Source organism: Triticum urartu, chromosome 2A (assembly GCF_056163025.1).
Source record: "Triticum urartu cultivar PI428250 chromosome 2A, HENAU_Tu73, whole genome shotgun sequence".
NCBI lineage: Eukaryota > Viridiplantae > Streptophyta > Magnoliopsida > Poales > Poaceae > Triticum > Triticum urartu.
Genome location: NC_141874.1, coordinates 351,722,719 through 351,736,653, shown reverse-complemented (window position 1 = coordinate 351,736,653; position 13,935 = coordinate 351,722,719). Strand labels below are relative to the sequence as shown.

The following is a 13,935-nucleotide window of genomic DNA, read 5'->3' as shown; positions in this document are numbered from 1 at the left end:
CCAAACGCTTCCGTTGTTGATCTACAAGGGTACGTAGATCACACTCTCCCATCTCGTTGCTATGCATCACCATGATCTTGCGTGTGCATAGGAAATTTTTTGAAATTACTACGTTCCCCAACAAAGGTTCACCCAACTCAATCCCAATTAAGCATCATCATTAAACCCAATCAAATTATATTAAGAGTGATGAGATCCACATGATAATCCGAGAACTAGATACTCAAGATGTCCATAACCGAGGACACGGCTAACCATGATTAGTTTGTACACTCTGCAGAGGTTTGCACACTTTTCCCCACAAGACTCGATCCCCTCCGTTGGTTTGTCGCACTACATAACGTTTGAGAAACGGATGACTGAGACAGAGTCTTTCCGAAGAGGTCCCCTTAACCGATAGATAGGCCTGTACACCTACAATCCCCTAGATCTGCTAGCCCATCATGGAAAGGTTTCCCACAACTTACTCAACTATGCCAGAGCCCATAATGGCATGTGGCTGCACACGGAAGTTTCTAGCATGAATAATCTTATGATCCCTTTGAGCCTGGGTGGCGGTCCATAGGACAATCACACAGTACCCTGGGATTTCCAAAAATACAGGCAACACTGGGTTCCCCAGGTGCCTCAATCCACCCAGATGTGTATTAAAGTTGCCACCTTAAATTAACCATTAATTAACAATACTCACATATGTCATGAATACACTCAAACCCAAACCACGTCTACGAGCATAGCATAGCAATATAAGCAACGTAGAAGTAACTCCCAAAGGTTTGACAATAAACAGGTGAATAGGTACTACCTCATCTACTTCCCAAAACCCACATATTAATTAGATCCTAATCATGCAATTGTTTGAGGATTGATCTAATGCAATAAAACTGGGTAGTAAAGGGGTATGATCAAAGTGTTACTTGCCTTGCTGATGATCCGTGAAACCTATAGACTCGTAGTAGCACGCTTCGCACTCCGGGTACTCTATCGCAATCAAATAAGCATACAGTAAGCAATCAAGCAAAGATGCACGGGTAAAACTCAAATGAGAATATCTAACCAGAAAGCTCAACTTAAGAACTCTGGTTTGCAAAAAGAATCAAATCAAACGAAACAACGAAACTCAAGCTGCGAAAGAAACAAGCTTCGATTACTAATCTGGACTAAAGTCAAATTTTACAGTAGCAAAAACTTGTTTAGTTGATTAAACAAAAAGAGGGCTTCGAGATGAAACTCTAGGCGCTTGAATCCCCTGATTCCGATAAATGAGCGAAAAGATAAACTAAAAAGAAAATCGGATCAGAAATCGCGATCGAAAATAATCGTGAAAAATCCGAGAAAAAGAAAAATTGACGAACAGACTAACGAACGAACGTTCGCTATCTGCGGTTAAATGGTGAAAACCGTTTGTTAAAACGAACGAACGAACGGGCGTTTGCTAAATAAATAAACCGAAAAAAACGATCTAAAATAAAAAAAGGGATCTAGGGTTTGAAAAAACCGATCGGTTTTCTCGCAAAAACCGAGGGCGGCGGCGGCTACCTCCGGCGAGGTCCGACGAAACGGCGGCGGCGGCGAGCGGCTCCGGCGACGGGGTCAGGCGATGAGGGGCGGCGGGGCGACGGCAGGTGGTGGCGCGGGGCGGCGGCCTAGCGGGCGGCGGCGCGGGCGACGACGGCGGAACGCGGCGGCGACGGCTCGGGCGGCGCGGGCTAGGGTTTCAGCGGGGTGGGCTGGTGGCGGCGACTTGGGCCTCGGGGCGGCTCAGGCTGCGGCTTATACAGCCACCGGCCGAAGGAATCCGGCTCGGGCACGACCTGTAGGTCGGTTGACTTTTTTAAAAAAATCCGCACACTAAAACAAAGAAAAGAAATACTAAACGGATTCCAAAAATCCTGAAATAAATTTTCGTGTCCTCTAAAAATCTTCCGGACAAGGTGAACATTTATTTTTGACTCTAATGCAATTTTGAAAAACGCATGTTTTTCCTAATTCAAATAAAATAGCGATAAAACTCCGAATAAAAACTTAATTTGATTTAAATATTAAATCTCCAATATTTCTTTATTTTGAGTAAGTCATTTTATCCCCTCTCTTTTATTTTCATAAAAGAAATATTCAAAGAGAAAATAATTAAAATCAAACGATCCTCTTTTCAAAATTCGAGAAAACTCAAATATGAAAATAACAAAATCTCCAACTCTCTCCGTGGGTCCTTGAGTTGCGTAGAATTTATAGGACCAAGCCAAAATACAATAAGATATGATATGCAAAGATGACCTAATGTATAACATTTCAAATTGAAAATTTGGGATGTTACAATCAGCGACCCTTATATCATGGATAAGGGCCGAGAAATCAGAGGTTTGAGGGGCAAAATCGGCTCCCGCCGAACAGATCCCGTATTTGAGACCGTAAATTTTGAAAGAAAGCATTCTCGGGCGAAATGAAGAACACATACTATATTCATAGTTTGATCATCGCTACATTTCGAAAGTTATTTTACATTGTGATGTCGCCCTACCCTATACTAGGAAAAATCTCCGGGTGCGGCGACGACGCTGCGGCGGCGGTGGCGCTCACTCGTCGTCAGAGGAGACACGATCGATGTACTTCTTGTCTTGCTCCTCCTGCTCGTGGCGCCATGCAGCCTGTTTGGCGTCGGACTCGCGCGCAGCGGCGAGCGCCTGCTCGAAGAGGTCACTGAGCTCCTCCTCCCGCCAGCGACACGCGCCCTCCTCCTCCTGCTCGCGCGCAGTGCGCTCGGCGAGCGCCGCGTCAAAGGCGTCCGCGTCAGGCCCGACGAGGTAGTCCTCCGGGCCAATGACGCCACGGCCGCGCGGGCGCTCCTCCCCCGGCTCGATCTTGACGACGCGGAGTGGAGGAAGCTCGTCGGGCCCCGAAAGCAGCGGCACCCCCGAAGAGCTCCCCGCGTCGAAGCATCGTGCATGGCGGCAGTCATACTCCTTCGTCTCGCGACGGAGGAGGGACGCCGGCACCGAGAGCCTGTAGTTGGTGTAGCGTTTGGCCGAGCACTTGCGCACCGCGTCGGCAATGATGCAACGCTTGTGCTCCGGGTCTTCACCGCCACCGCGCCAGCCAGAGCTCCACATCGTCGTAGATCAGTGGGCGGGAGCGATGGATTTAGCTCACCAGCGCAAGAAATAGGGGAGGGGATTGGGGAATCCCGGAGGCGGGCGGATAGGGTTTCGCCCTGTATACTCGTGGCAAACCTGTAAATATACCATGTGGAGGAGGAGGGCAGTTTGTGGGCCACCATAAAATCATTTATGGGCCGAGCGACTATACGGGCTCTGGTCTGGCCCAAAAAAGGGGGCCAAACCCGTATAGTCACCGGATTTTGACAGTTCTCATGACTAAAAGGGGTCTGCTAGAGATGCCTTACAAGGCATATCAACATTTCGTACCAAGCTAGACCCTCCGCCAAACAAATAGATGACCATCATCCTTACAAGTAGGTTGAACTCTTATCCATTTGGCAGATTATTAACATAAATTACTGTTGTGCAGCCAGCCAGATTATACAGATCGTATTCACTTCCTGTGTATCCAACATATTTACCAACGTAAATCCTTGGTCTGTACAGCACATATTTACATACATTCCAGTGGAAAATGTAAGATGCCCAGTCAAAGTCCAAAAGAATGTTATGTACCTTGAATGTCAAATATTCTGTGAGCATTAATACAATTTGTCCAGGGGTATATATAAGGAATATGAACCTCTCCAAATGTTTTCTGTGGGCAAATATAAAACTTTTTACAGTTAGCAGGAATATAGATATATAAAGTGCCAGCTGGTGATTGCCAGGTCCTCAGTCTTGATCAAGGTTGGCTCCATACATAGTTATTAACCTCGTAACAAATCAATGATACAAATCTAACGAAAAAGAATATGCCTCTCCACAATAAACATGTCCAAGCTTTGATGAAGAAGTTACTGGTCATGGGTTTTCTCATCGATATCTCCCGATTTGTACCTTACTCATGCTGCTCTCCAGCCTCTGTATGCTTGCCGCAACACGTCCAACATTGGGCTTCGAATCTGTGTCATCCTCATCAACACTGTCAGTGTTAGTCTGTAACTTGGCACCGCTGTTGGCAGGGCCTGTGTTCGCCATCAAAATAGTACCCGTGACATCACTGTTTTCAACACTTCCAGTGTTGGGCTTTGCACTAGTACTGTTGGTATCAACACTGACAATATCTCCACTGCTGGGCTTAACATCCAAGTCCTTGACTTCGCTATTGGCTATGCTTCCAGTGTTCCGCTTTGCATCAAAATTCCTCATATAACTGTTTACAACGCTTCGAATGTTTCGCTTCCCTTCAATGCTCTTTGCATCTCTGTTGGTAACGCTTCCAATGCTGCTCTTTGTGTCAACGCTCTTGTCGTCAGTGCTGGTGCTGCTCCAAGTGATGGGCTTTGTATCAACTGTTTTGTCATCTTTGTTGGAGATGCTTCCAGTGAAAGGCTTTTCATCGGAGCTTTTGGCATTTTTGTTTGTGATGATGCTACCAGAGTGGGGCTTTACATCAGAGTTGTTTCCATCCTTATACATGATTGTTCCAGTGTTGGGATTTACACAAGTGCTTTTGGCATTGCTGTTGGAAATCCTTTCAGTGGGTCGTACCACATCAGCATTCTCAGTGTTACTGTTGATACTGCTTTTAGTGTTCCCCTTTGCATCAATTCTTTGGGCACAACTGTCAGGCATGCTCCCGAAGTTGCATGTTACATCACTGCTCTTAGAAGCAATGTTGGTAACATTCTTACCATCATCACGCTGAAGCCATTTATTCTTTAGACAGTGTGCAGCTGTCGGGCGCTTCTCTGGGGCAAAATCAAGTAAAGGGCATAGAAACTCAGCAAATTCCCGAGCATCTGATTGAGGAATTTTATATTTGTCAACTAGGACACGTTCAATAGACGAGAATTTCAGTCTTCTTATCCGCTTCAGATCTCCATGGCGATCAAAATACTCCTTCGATTTTGTTCCCATCGTAGCAATCTGAATTCGTGGCAAAAAAATATACTGCTGAGTTTGTTGATTGTATCGAAAACGTTTAGTCAGAATAAAAGTACATGTACCTTTCTAGGCATCTTTCCTAAGACCTCCATCATTAAAGCCAAGTGATCCTGTAATATTGAACGCTTAGTCATTAACAAAATGCATGAGATATGAAGTGGAACGTCTACAAATATTAGTACAGACAGGAAATTTATTTCCAGTTCCTACATCATATAATAAATTCAAAGTATATATACTTTATTTTAGGAAGTGTTTCAAAGCCCACAGAAAAATGCCAACTAATACAGTATAATGCTGTGACATTTCCGAGAACTGTACATTAGTCTCATCTCCTTATCTAATTAGAAATGGAGCCCTCTACAAACTCTAGCAGGTACATGTTAACATAGCAAACATCCTTTTGTTATCTGAAAGGACTTCCATCTCTGTTTGGAATATCAATATAATCTGAGTACATTGTATTAACGATACTTTGGATAAACATGTCAGTTGACTCTTCAACACGATATCATGTGCCAACATTGTAGTTTCTTCACATTCCTCAAATTCAATCTACCTTGCAAATGCGCCACGTGATTGAAGGCAATTCAAAAGACAACATAAAGCATCATGGGTTAGGTTAATGCAGAATGTAACAAATACCTCATCTTCGCTGTACCCATGCCCTTCCTTGGGCGTAAATAGCATTTCGCCCGTTGCGAGCTCAAACGCAATACAAGCAAACGACCACATATCAACAGGAAATGAGTATCCTGCACCAAGAATGACCTCTGGTGCCCGGTACTGCCTTGTCTGAATAAAATCTGTAAATTGCTTGTCAGCCCAACAAGCATTTCCAAAATCTACAATCTTGCATGTCATGTCAATCCCATCCAAGCTTCTTTCTGAGCGTGCAAATTCTGCAGCTGATTTTCTTTTCTCAGCAAGCTTTGCGAGCACCCTCCTTGCTCTCATCTTCAGTTTCTTATCAATCGGGTTAAGAACAGCTTCTCCATTAGGATTCCCCTCAGGCCTCTCAAGATTAGGTTTAAGTCCGGAGCGAATGGGATCCTTTGAGGGATCGATTGTTGAAACAAGTAGGACATTTTCAAGTTTCAAATCTGAATGGATGATTGCAAGCTCTCCATGCAAGTAATCAAGACCTACCAAAATGGACCTGCATATTTCCTTCACCCTACCCAGTCCAATGCCTTTGTAGCGGTTGTACTGTACTAGCTTAAGTAAGCTGTCTCCAAGGAATTCAAAGACAAGGCAGATATGCTGCCCATTTGGCCCTGCATGCTTGAAGTGATCTATCAACTGGATGGTGCATTTACAGTTTGAAGGATCTCTCTTAGTGATCTCCGAGAGGAACTCAATTTCATGAAGAGCAGCTTGAGCAAACTCTGGTGCACTCTTCTGAATCTTAAGAGCAACAAATTTCTACAAATAAGGGAGCATTATCATGATCAGCACATCCTATGCACAAGTGAAGCAATAAAATTGTAACGTTTTAGAATTCAGGTCATGCTAAGAGAGATGCAGCTAACCATAACAACTCAATTATGAACATATTTCATGTTAACCAACATAATTTGTGACTAAATGCCATTATGGCATTATACACAACATTAAAAGAACTGTCCAAGACCTTTAATTTGTTAAAAGAGTAACTGTAATTTTCTACGGCATAATTGGCTATTTAACTGGGCCATGTAAAACCACCCAGGCTAATCATTCAGTCATCAAAAAGTTGATGTTTTCCCCAGTAGCAGCAGAAATGGATTAACAAATCCCCCGCCAAGGGAAAAAAAATGACAAACTAAATCCGCACTCTAGTAAATAGAAAACCTATATACTACTGTACACGCAGCCACCATCGGTCCCTTTCCGGGGACCACGCGCAGGGGCGCGCGTCCGCAACAAGGAGCTGACCAGTGAGTCGGCAGCCGCCGCCTTATGATCCAATCGATTTCGACTTTAACAACCCACCCACCCACCTCTAATTCGACAAAGGACGAGATCTAGACCACGCGTGCATTAGACGGAGGATACTACTGGATCGCGATCATCTCCGGTTCGGGGGCTGGAAGGATCAGATAGGATCTCGGTCGGAACAGGGTGGAATCAAGGTTGGGAAAGCGGCCGACGGACCTGGGACGCGACGTCGAAGGCGAGCCAGACGGTGGAGAAGTTGCCCCACCCGAGTTTGCGCTGGGTGACGTAGCGTCCGGCGGAGAACTGGTCCCCAGGGCGCACGGCGTGGTATCCGCCCTTGCGGTACCCGTCGACCCCCTCGTCGTCCTCCTCCTCCTCGTCGCCCGACGACGACGGCGACAGCGACGCCCGCGACATTGCTCCTCCTCCTCCCGAGATCCGGCCTGCGGGGCCCACCTCGATCACCGGCGGCGACGAGGAGCCGTCGGTGGTCGCTCGTTCGTTGGCAAGTTGGTTGATTTTTTTTAGAAGAACAGGGAGGCTCCAAGTTGGTTGATTGGTTGGGGTGGTTTCCTCTTCGGTTGGGTTGGGAATCGCGGAGGCGATCGATGCGAGGGAGGTGGTGGTGGTGGTGGTGGGGTGGGTGTTGCGTTCTTTACTTTTTTCAGGGGGTAGAGGGAGCGAAGCCGCGGAGGCGTGCAGGACGCGACGAGTTTTCACACCTGCTATTTTTGATGTATCGCTTGTCGATCAGCCGGGAGAGTATTTCGCTCTCAGGTTGTCTGTTTTCGAAAAATGAGGTGTGTTTCGCCTTTTTCTCCAGATTTTGAAACATCATATTGCAAAACACATGTCTTTTTTGAACAAGTAAGAGCATTATAGCATCTTCAGCCATTGGATCCCTAGGGGCTCGTAAAATCGCCGTATGGGGACGAACCGGCGCTAAAGTCGGCTTGAGGGTGATCGGGTTTCCAGCCGCTGGCCCCAAGGTCACCCCAGACGCCTTATTTAAAGTTTTTTAAACAAAGATTCGACTAAAATTTGGTCAAAGGGACAAAGATTCGGTTAAAATTCGGCAAACATGACATTACTTAGGCGACTTAAATATTTTTTTACATAGCAAAGTTAAATACTTAAAAGAAAAAAGGCGCAACTACAGACCGAAGAACACGCTGAGCGCGGCGAAGTCGACGCCGTCGCCGCCACCGCCGTTGTCCTCGTCGTCCTTCTCCTCCTTGACACGGCCGTCCTTGCTGGACCCCTACCCGGGGTCGCCCTGGCGGAACGGTGGCGGCGCGTCGTCGTCACTGTCGTCGTCGAGAACGACGACGCCTCCCACGTCATGGCCATGGCGCCGAGTGGCGATCTGCTCTAGGGCGCGGCACTGGCGCTCCAGCTCCGTCCGCACCCAGTCTTCGCGCGCCCACTTCAAGGTCGCCGCGTTGTTAAGCCCCGGTTCCGTCTTCACGGCGGCGAGCTCCGGCTCCGTCTTCGGGTTGACGATGCGGGAAGGAGCCGAGGAGGAGGCGCACCTGCCCTCATTGATGACGATGCCGGCGCTGCAGATGCGCCTGCCGAGCAGCGTCTCCGTGGGCTCGGCCTTGACGTTGAACAACGCCGGCGACCCGGAGGAGTGGGAGGACGAGCGGGAGGAGGAAGAAGAGGACGCCGTCCTCCTCGGCATCCATTGGCCGCCGCTCCGGCGCGGGACCGGGGCGGCAGGGTACGTCAATGGCGACTCGTTGCCGCCCTCGAGGTGCTGGAGGACGGCGTTGAGCGTGCGGCCGGGGTCGCCCCACCATAGGCGGCGGTCGTCGCTGTTCTTCGTCTCCCGCACGACCGGCGCGTTGTTGGTGGAGGCCAGCCACTACGCCTGCCGGTGTTCGAAGTACGCCGCCCACGCCTGGTGGTTGTCGGCGGCGTACTCCGAGAGGGCCTGCTGCTTCTCCGGCAGCGACGCCCACACGCGATCGACCTCATCGGCGAAGTGGTCGGGGCGCGTGGTGACGTCGGGCAGCGGGGGGACGGGGGCACCCCCGGCGCTGAGCCTCCACCGCCCCGGCACGTGCATGTCTGGAGGCGCCGAGATGTTCGCTTCGTGCAGAAGGTGGGCCTCCCACTCGTGGAGCGAGCGGCGGCCGAAGCCATTGGCCGCCGCCCCATTGCCGGGGAACCTCTCGCCCATCGTCGCGGCTGTGTACGAGAAAGAAGGGAAGAGGAGAGAGGTCGGCGACGGCTGTGCACGGGGAGAGAGGGGGCTGCGGGTGGGTGCGGCCACCGACGAGGGAGGCGCTGCTTTATATAGGGCCGGGGCGGCGTCGTGTGTACGTGTGGCGGGAGGGGACGCGTCGTCGCGCCGCCCGTGAGGAATCAATGGAAGGCTGACCGGCGGCAGCCTTGGTATTGATTCCCCACGGGAAACCGATGCGTTGAGGACGACGAGGCGGGGTCGCTGACTCGGCGGGCCCGCTTTTGTTCACGCCAAAATCAATCGCCCCAGCGCCCCCGCCCCCCCAGCGTGCCGGGTTCGGCCTGGGTCCGCCAGCTCCAGTTGTCGTGGATCTAAGACTGACAGTAGAATGGGGGGTAGGTATGAGGAGGCAAGATCCTAGCTATGGAGTAGTTGTACACATGAGTTTACGAGTTCAGGCCCTTTGCGGAGGAAGTAACAGCCCTACGTCTCGGTGCCCTGAGGCGGTCGACTGGATTGTATGTGTGTGAGAGTTTTACAAAAGATGCGAACCCTTGTCCCAGAGGAGGGGTGGCTTATATAGAGTGCGCCAGAACCCCAGCTCCCCTCCGTTACACAGGGTTCAATGTACATTAAGAGTGGAACGTTACTGGTAACGCTAGAAATTAAGTGATATAAATGATAATTAAGTCTATGAGTAAACGCCCGACCATTGTTTGTGCAGAGTGGCTTTAGATCTTCTGTACGTCGAGTGGCTTCTGTTATAGTCGAGTGTCATTTATTCTTCCGAGTGGAATGTCTTTAGTCGAGTGAATGATGATACCCTTCGAATGCTTCTGGCTTTAGGGCGATGACCTTGGGAGGGCGTCTAGGTCAAACCTGTGACTCTACCCTAGGTACATAGCTTCATCATTAGCCCCTTGAATGGTTCGGGGCTTGAGTGGGAAGGAGTTGAGAATTCTTCCGATTCAATTTCCATGCTTCGGGAGCGTCTTATTTGCGATCAACCGAACAATTATGATGATCTTAACTTCTTCTCAGTCGCCTTGATCTGTTCTTGATTTATGCCGAGTGAACTTTTGCTGCAATGCTCTGAGTGTCGTTATGGAAAAGATCCCCCGCCTGACAGGTTGCCTTGCTGTGCGCGAATATCATGGGATTTTGTATTTGGGAAGCGCGCGAGACGGAGGAGTCCGCAGTAATCGGATGGGACGAGGCGAGGCCGCCTCGATCACCGCGTCACCTTTTTCGCCACGTACCTCGCCCTCAACTGTTGCGGGATTTGATTGGCTCGTCTGACCCCACAGGTCACCCACTCGGAAGCGGCCCCATATAAGGTGCCAGATTGGATTTCATGCGCAACGTTCCTCCATTTTCTTCCTTTCTCTTCTGCTTTCTCCGCCATCTCCACCTCCGCCCTCAGTGCCGCTGCTGCGTTCGAGCTTCGCCTGCGACCATGGGGAAGGAGAAGACAGTGGCCTTGGAGTGTTCAAAGAAGGCGACGGTGAAGGCGAAGGGAAAGAGGTCCATCCGGGGCGGATCCTCGTCGAGATCCGACCTGCCGCGCGGCTGGATCCAGGGTGACTGGATCCGGTCTACGATCAGCCAAGATGACATCGACGATCTGGTCGAGGGAGGGCTGATTCCCCATGAATCGGCGCGGCTCCCGGAAGGCGAGACTGGACTACGTCCGCGAGATGGTGAGTGTGTACTCCTCGCAACTCATGTCGACCGTGGATTTTCTCTGCCCCCCATCCTTTCTTCCGGGGATTCTTGAACTTCTTTGGAGTATAATTTCACCATTTCAATCCCAACTCCATCGTATACCTTGCCACCTACGTATCCAAGTGCGAGAACTTCTTAGGTTGTAGGCCACACTGGGGTCTTTTCAAGCACATTTTCACTTGTCGTTCTCAGTCGGTCAAGAAGGCCAATCTGAGTGACGAGAAAACGCATGTGATTCAAATGTGCGGGGGTCTTGGGATTCAGATGAGGAACAAAAGCACTTTTCCAGCCATGATCCTTCCCGAGTCGGTCCGGGGTTGGCAATCAACCTAGTTTTATTATAAAGACCAGCCGACTCCAGGTCAGTCGACCAAGCTCCCTGCCTTTTCCATGGCTCGGGTCGAGAGGCCTTCCGCATTGAAAGTGATCCCAGAGGAGAGAGCACGGGTGAAGGTGTTGGTCGAGCGGGTGGTCCAGCTCGTCCGGGGCAGCGTGACCGGTATGGATCTGCTGGAGGTATTCCTCAAACGACGCATCCAACCGCTCCAAGCTCGCGATCATCCAATGTGGATGTACTCGGGCATTGAGGATTCCACTCGGATCCACCCGGAGGAGATCGACGAGGGCACGGTGGAGAAGTGGCTGAGAGGCATCACGGGCAATAAGGATAACCCCAGAGGGTCCAGGAGGGTCGTTCCATTTGACAATTCGTGCCAGCCAGACCAGGTCTGATTCTGGATTGCCGGGTACTTTTTTGATTAATCATGTAACCGCCTGTTGACGACTGGCTATTTTTTGCTTTGCTTGTTATCTTTCAGGCTCTTACTGAGATGTATTCGATGCCCAACGGAGAGCAGGAGCAGGACTCGGAGGAGGAGGTGAGTGGAGGCGATAGTGGCGAGTGGCACTCGGACGAGGAGGATGGTGAGGAGAGCGGCGACCCGAGTGACGAGGAAGAGGTCGACTCGCCTCCTCGCAGAGAAAAAAGGTCTAAGCACGCTCACGACCCGGAAAGCCTCCACGGCACGGTGACCGCACCGACTGGGCAGTCTTCAAAGCATCCTCGGACGTCCTCTCCAGTGTCGACTGAGAAGACGCCGAAGCAATCAAAAGTTGCACCTCCTCCAGCTCCGAAACCACCGAAGGCTGCATCGTCCAAATCTCCGAAGGCTTTGCCCAAGATCAAAATGGTCATTCCTACTATCTCTGGGTAATAATCTGACCTGATTCTTTGGTTGACTCGGTGTAACAAACGTGACCGACTGAATATTGAAATTTGCAGAGCTGCCACCTCTGGGACTTCCACTCGCCAGTATGAAGATGAGGACATGGAAGATGCAGTCACCTCCAACCCCGGTACAATTCTCGTGATCTTGTTCTCGATTGTATGGTCGATTAAATTCTGGTGACTCATCTAGGGTCGGCTGATTTCTTTGAGCCCCTCCCAATGAATTGAGCTTCCGGATGATGACGAGGACGTGCTGCTTAGGCCCAGAAGAAGAAGGCAATAGCTAGCAAGACATCCCAGTCGGAGCCGCCGGCGGAGCGGGTAGTTCAACAGCTCGAAGATGTAAGATTTCTGTAACCTTTGCTGACCCAGTGTCGAGTGCGCGCCCCACATCATCGACTGCACCAGAGCTTGTTTCAACCATCCAACTTCATGCCTCGGATCTACAAGCCGCTGCGTCTGGACCGTCCGTCCCCTTCTTTGACACTCATCATGTTCCAGAAAGCCAATTGGACGCCGCTGCGGAGGCCATTCGTCAGGCTGGCATAATGATGGAGCAGGTGAAGGCGGTGCACGAAAGCAGTCAGTCTGTTTATGACGCCAGCGTGGCTCTTCGAGCCAATGTCCAGGTAAGTTAACTCTCGACTGAACTTGTTCTTTTAGGATATGCTACCCGAATATTTTCTTTCACGCAATCTTTCATTGTCTTGCACTTCGAGATTGTACACCCATTGGGTGTTTTGTCATCTTTTTTTTACTCGGCCTGGGCAGACCGGTCGAGTGGAATCCGAACCAGTGGGGGCACGCTAAGTGCACCCACTGGGTGTAGTCCCCGAGACCGCAGTCGACTACTTGCAGTCGGTTGGGGTCTGAGTACTTCTTTCTTTCTTTTTTGCACTCGGTCTGGGCGGACCAGCCGAGTGGAATCCGAACCAGTGGGGGCACGCTAAGTGCACCCACTGGGTGTAGTCCCCGAGACCGCAGTCGACTGCTGGCAGCCAGTTGGGGTCTGAGTACTTCTTTCTTTCTTTTTTGTACTCGGTCTGGGCGGACCAGCCGAGTGGAATCCGAACCAGTGGGGGCACGCTAAGTGCACCCGCTAGGTGTAGTCCTCGAGACCGCAGTCGACTGCTGGCAGTCGGTTGGGGTCTGAGTAGTCTTGAAGTTTTATTCACTCGGAAGTAAATAATCTTTGATCTTATTGATTGATATGTCTTTTACTCACTGTAGAAATCTTGTACGCTTATCTCCAAGTTCGCCGAATTTGAGGAAAAGCAACCTTGACCTGGAGTTGGCTCAACAGAACTTAAAGAAGGCTCAAGATGAAGTCCCTGGTACGGAAGGTAACAACCTGTCGACTGCTTATCTTGACCATCCTTCAAGTTATCTCTTCATTCTTCTATTTGATCTAAATGTGTATTTTGCAGAGAAAATGAGGCTGGCCCTGGAGAAGAAGGACTTGGACCTTGCAGCTGCGTAGAAGGAGGCTCAGGAGAGGACTGCCCTTGCTGACCAAAAACTGGCTTCGGTCGGAGCGCTAGAGGAAGAAATCAACATGTTGAAGTCGTCTCTCACTGAATCCAATCGAGAAGCGACTCGTCTGAAAAAGATAAAGTGGCTCTGAACGACCTGCTGGAAAGCATGACTCGTAGGAGGAACGATTTGGAGGCTTATCTGAAAGCTCTCGCCAAGAAACTCTTTCTTATACTCGAAGGTACCCTCTTTTTACCCGACTATTTTACTATTTGCAAGTTAGTCCCGACCAGTCGACTCATTAACTCCTTAACTTTGCAGAATTCTGCCAAAACTTTGAAGAAGAGACT

The 13,935-nt window shown here is 49.9% G+C and overlaps 1 protein-coding gene across 1 annotated transcript; it reads right to left on the bottom strand.

Annotated features, from left to right (window-relative positions):
• Window positions 1–3,654: 3,654 nt before the first annotated feature.
• LOC125537082 (uncharacterized) lies at window positions 3,655–7,658 on the bottom strand. Its single transcript, XM_048700376.2, has 4 exons — window positions 7,185–7,658; window positions 5,694–6,473; window positions 5,111–5,158; window positions 3,655–5,030 (listed from the first exon to the last, which is right to left on the bottom strand). Exons 1-4 carry the CDS (start codon window positions 7,383–7,385, stop codon window positions 3,975–3,977), a joined length of 2,085 nt encoding a protein of 694 aa, XP_048556333.1. The 5' UTR covers window positions 7,386–7,658; the 3' UTR covers window positions 3,655–3,974.
• Window positions 7,659–13,935: the final 6,277 nt, after the last annotated feature.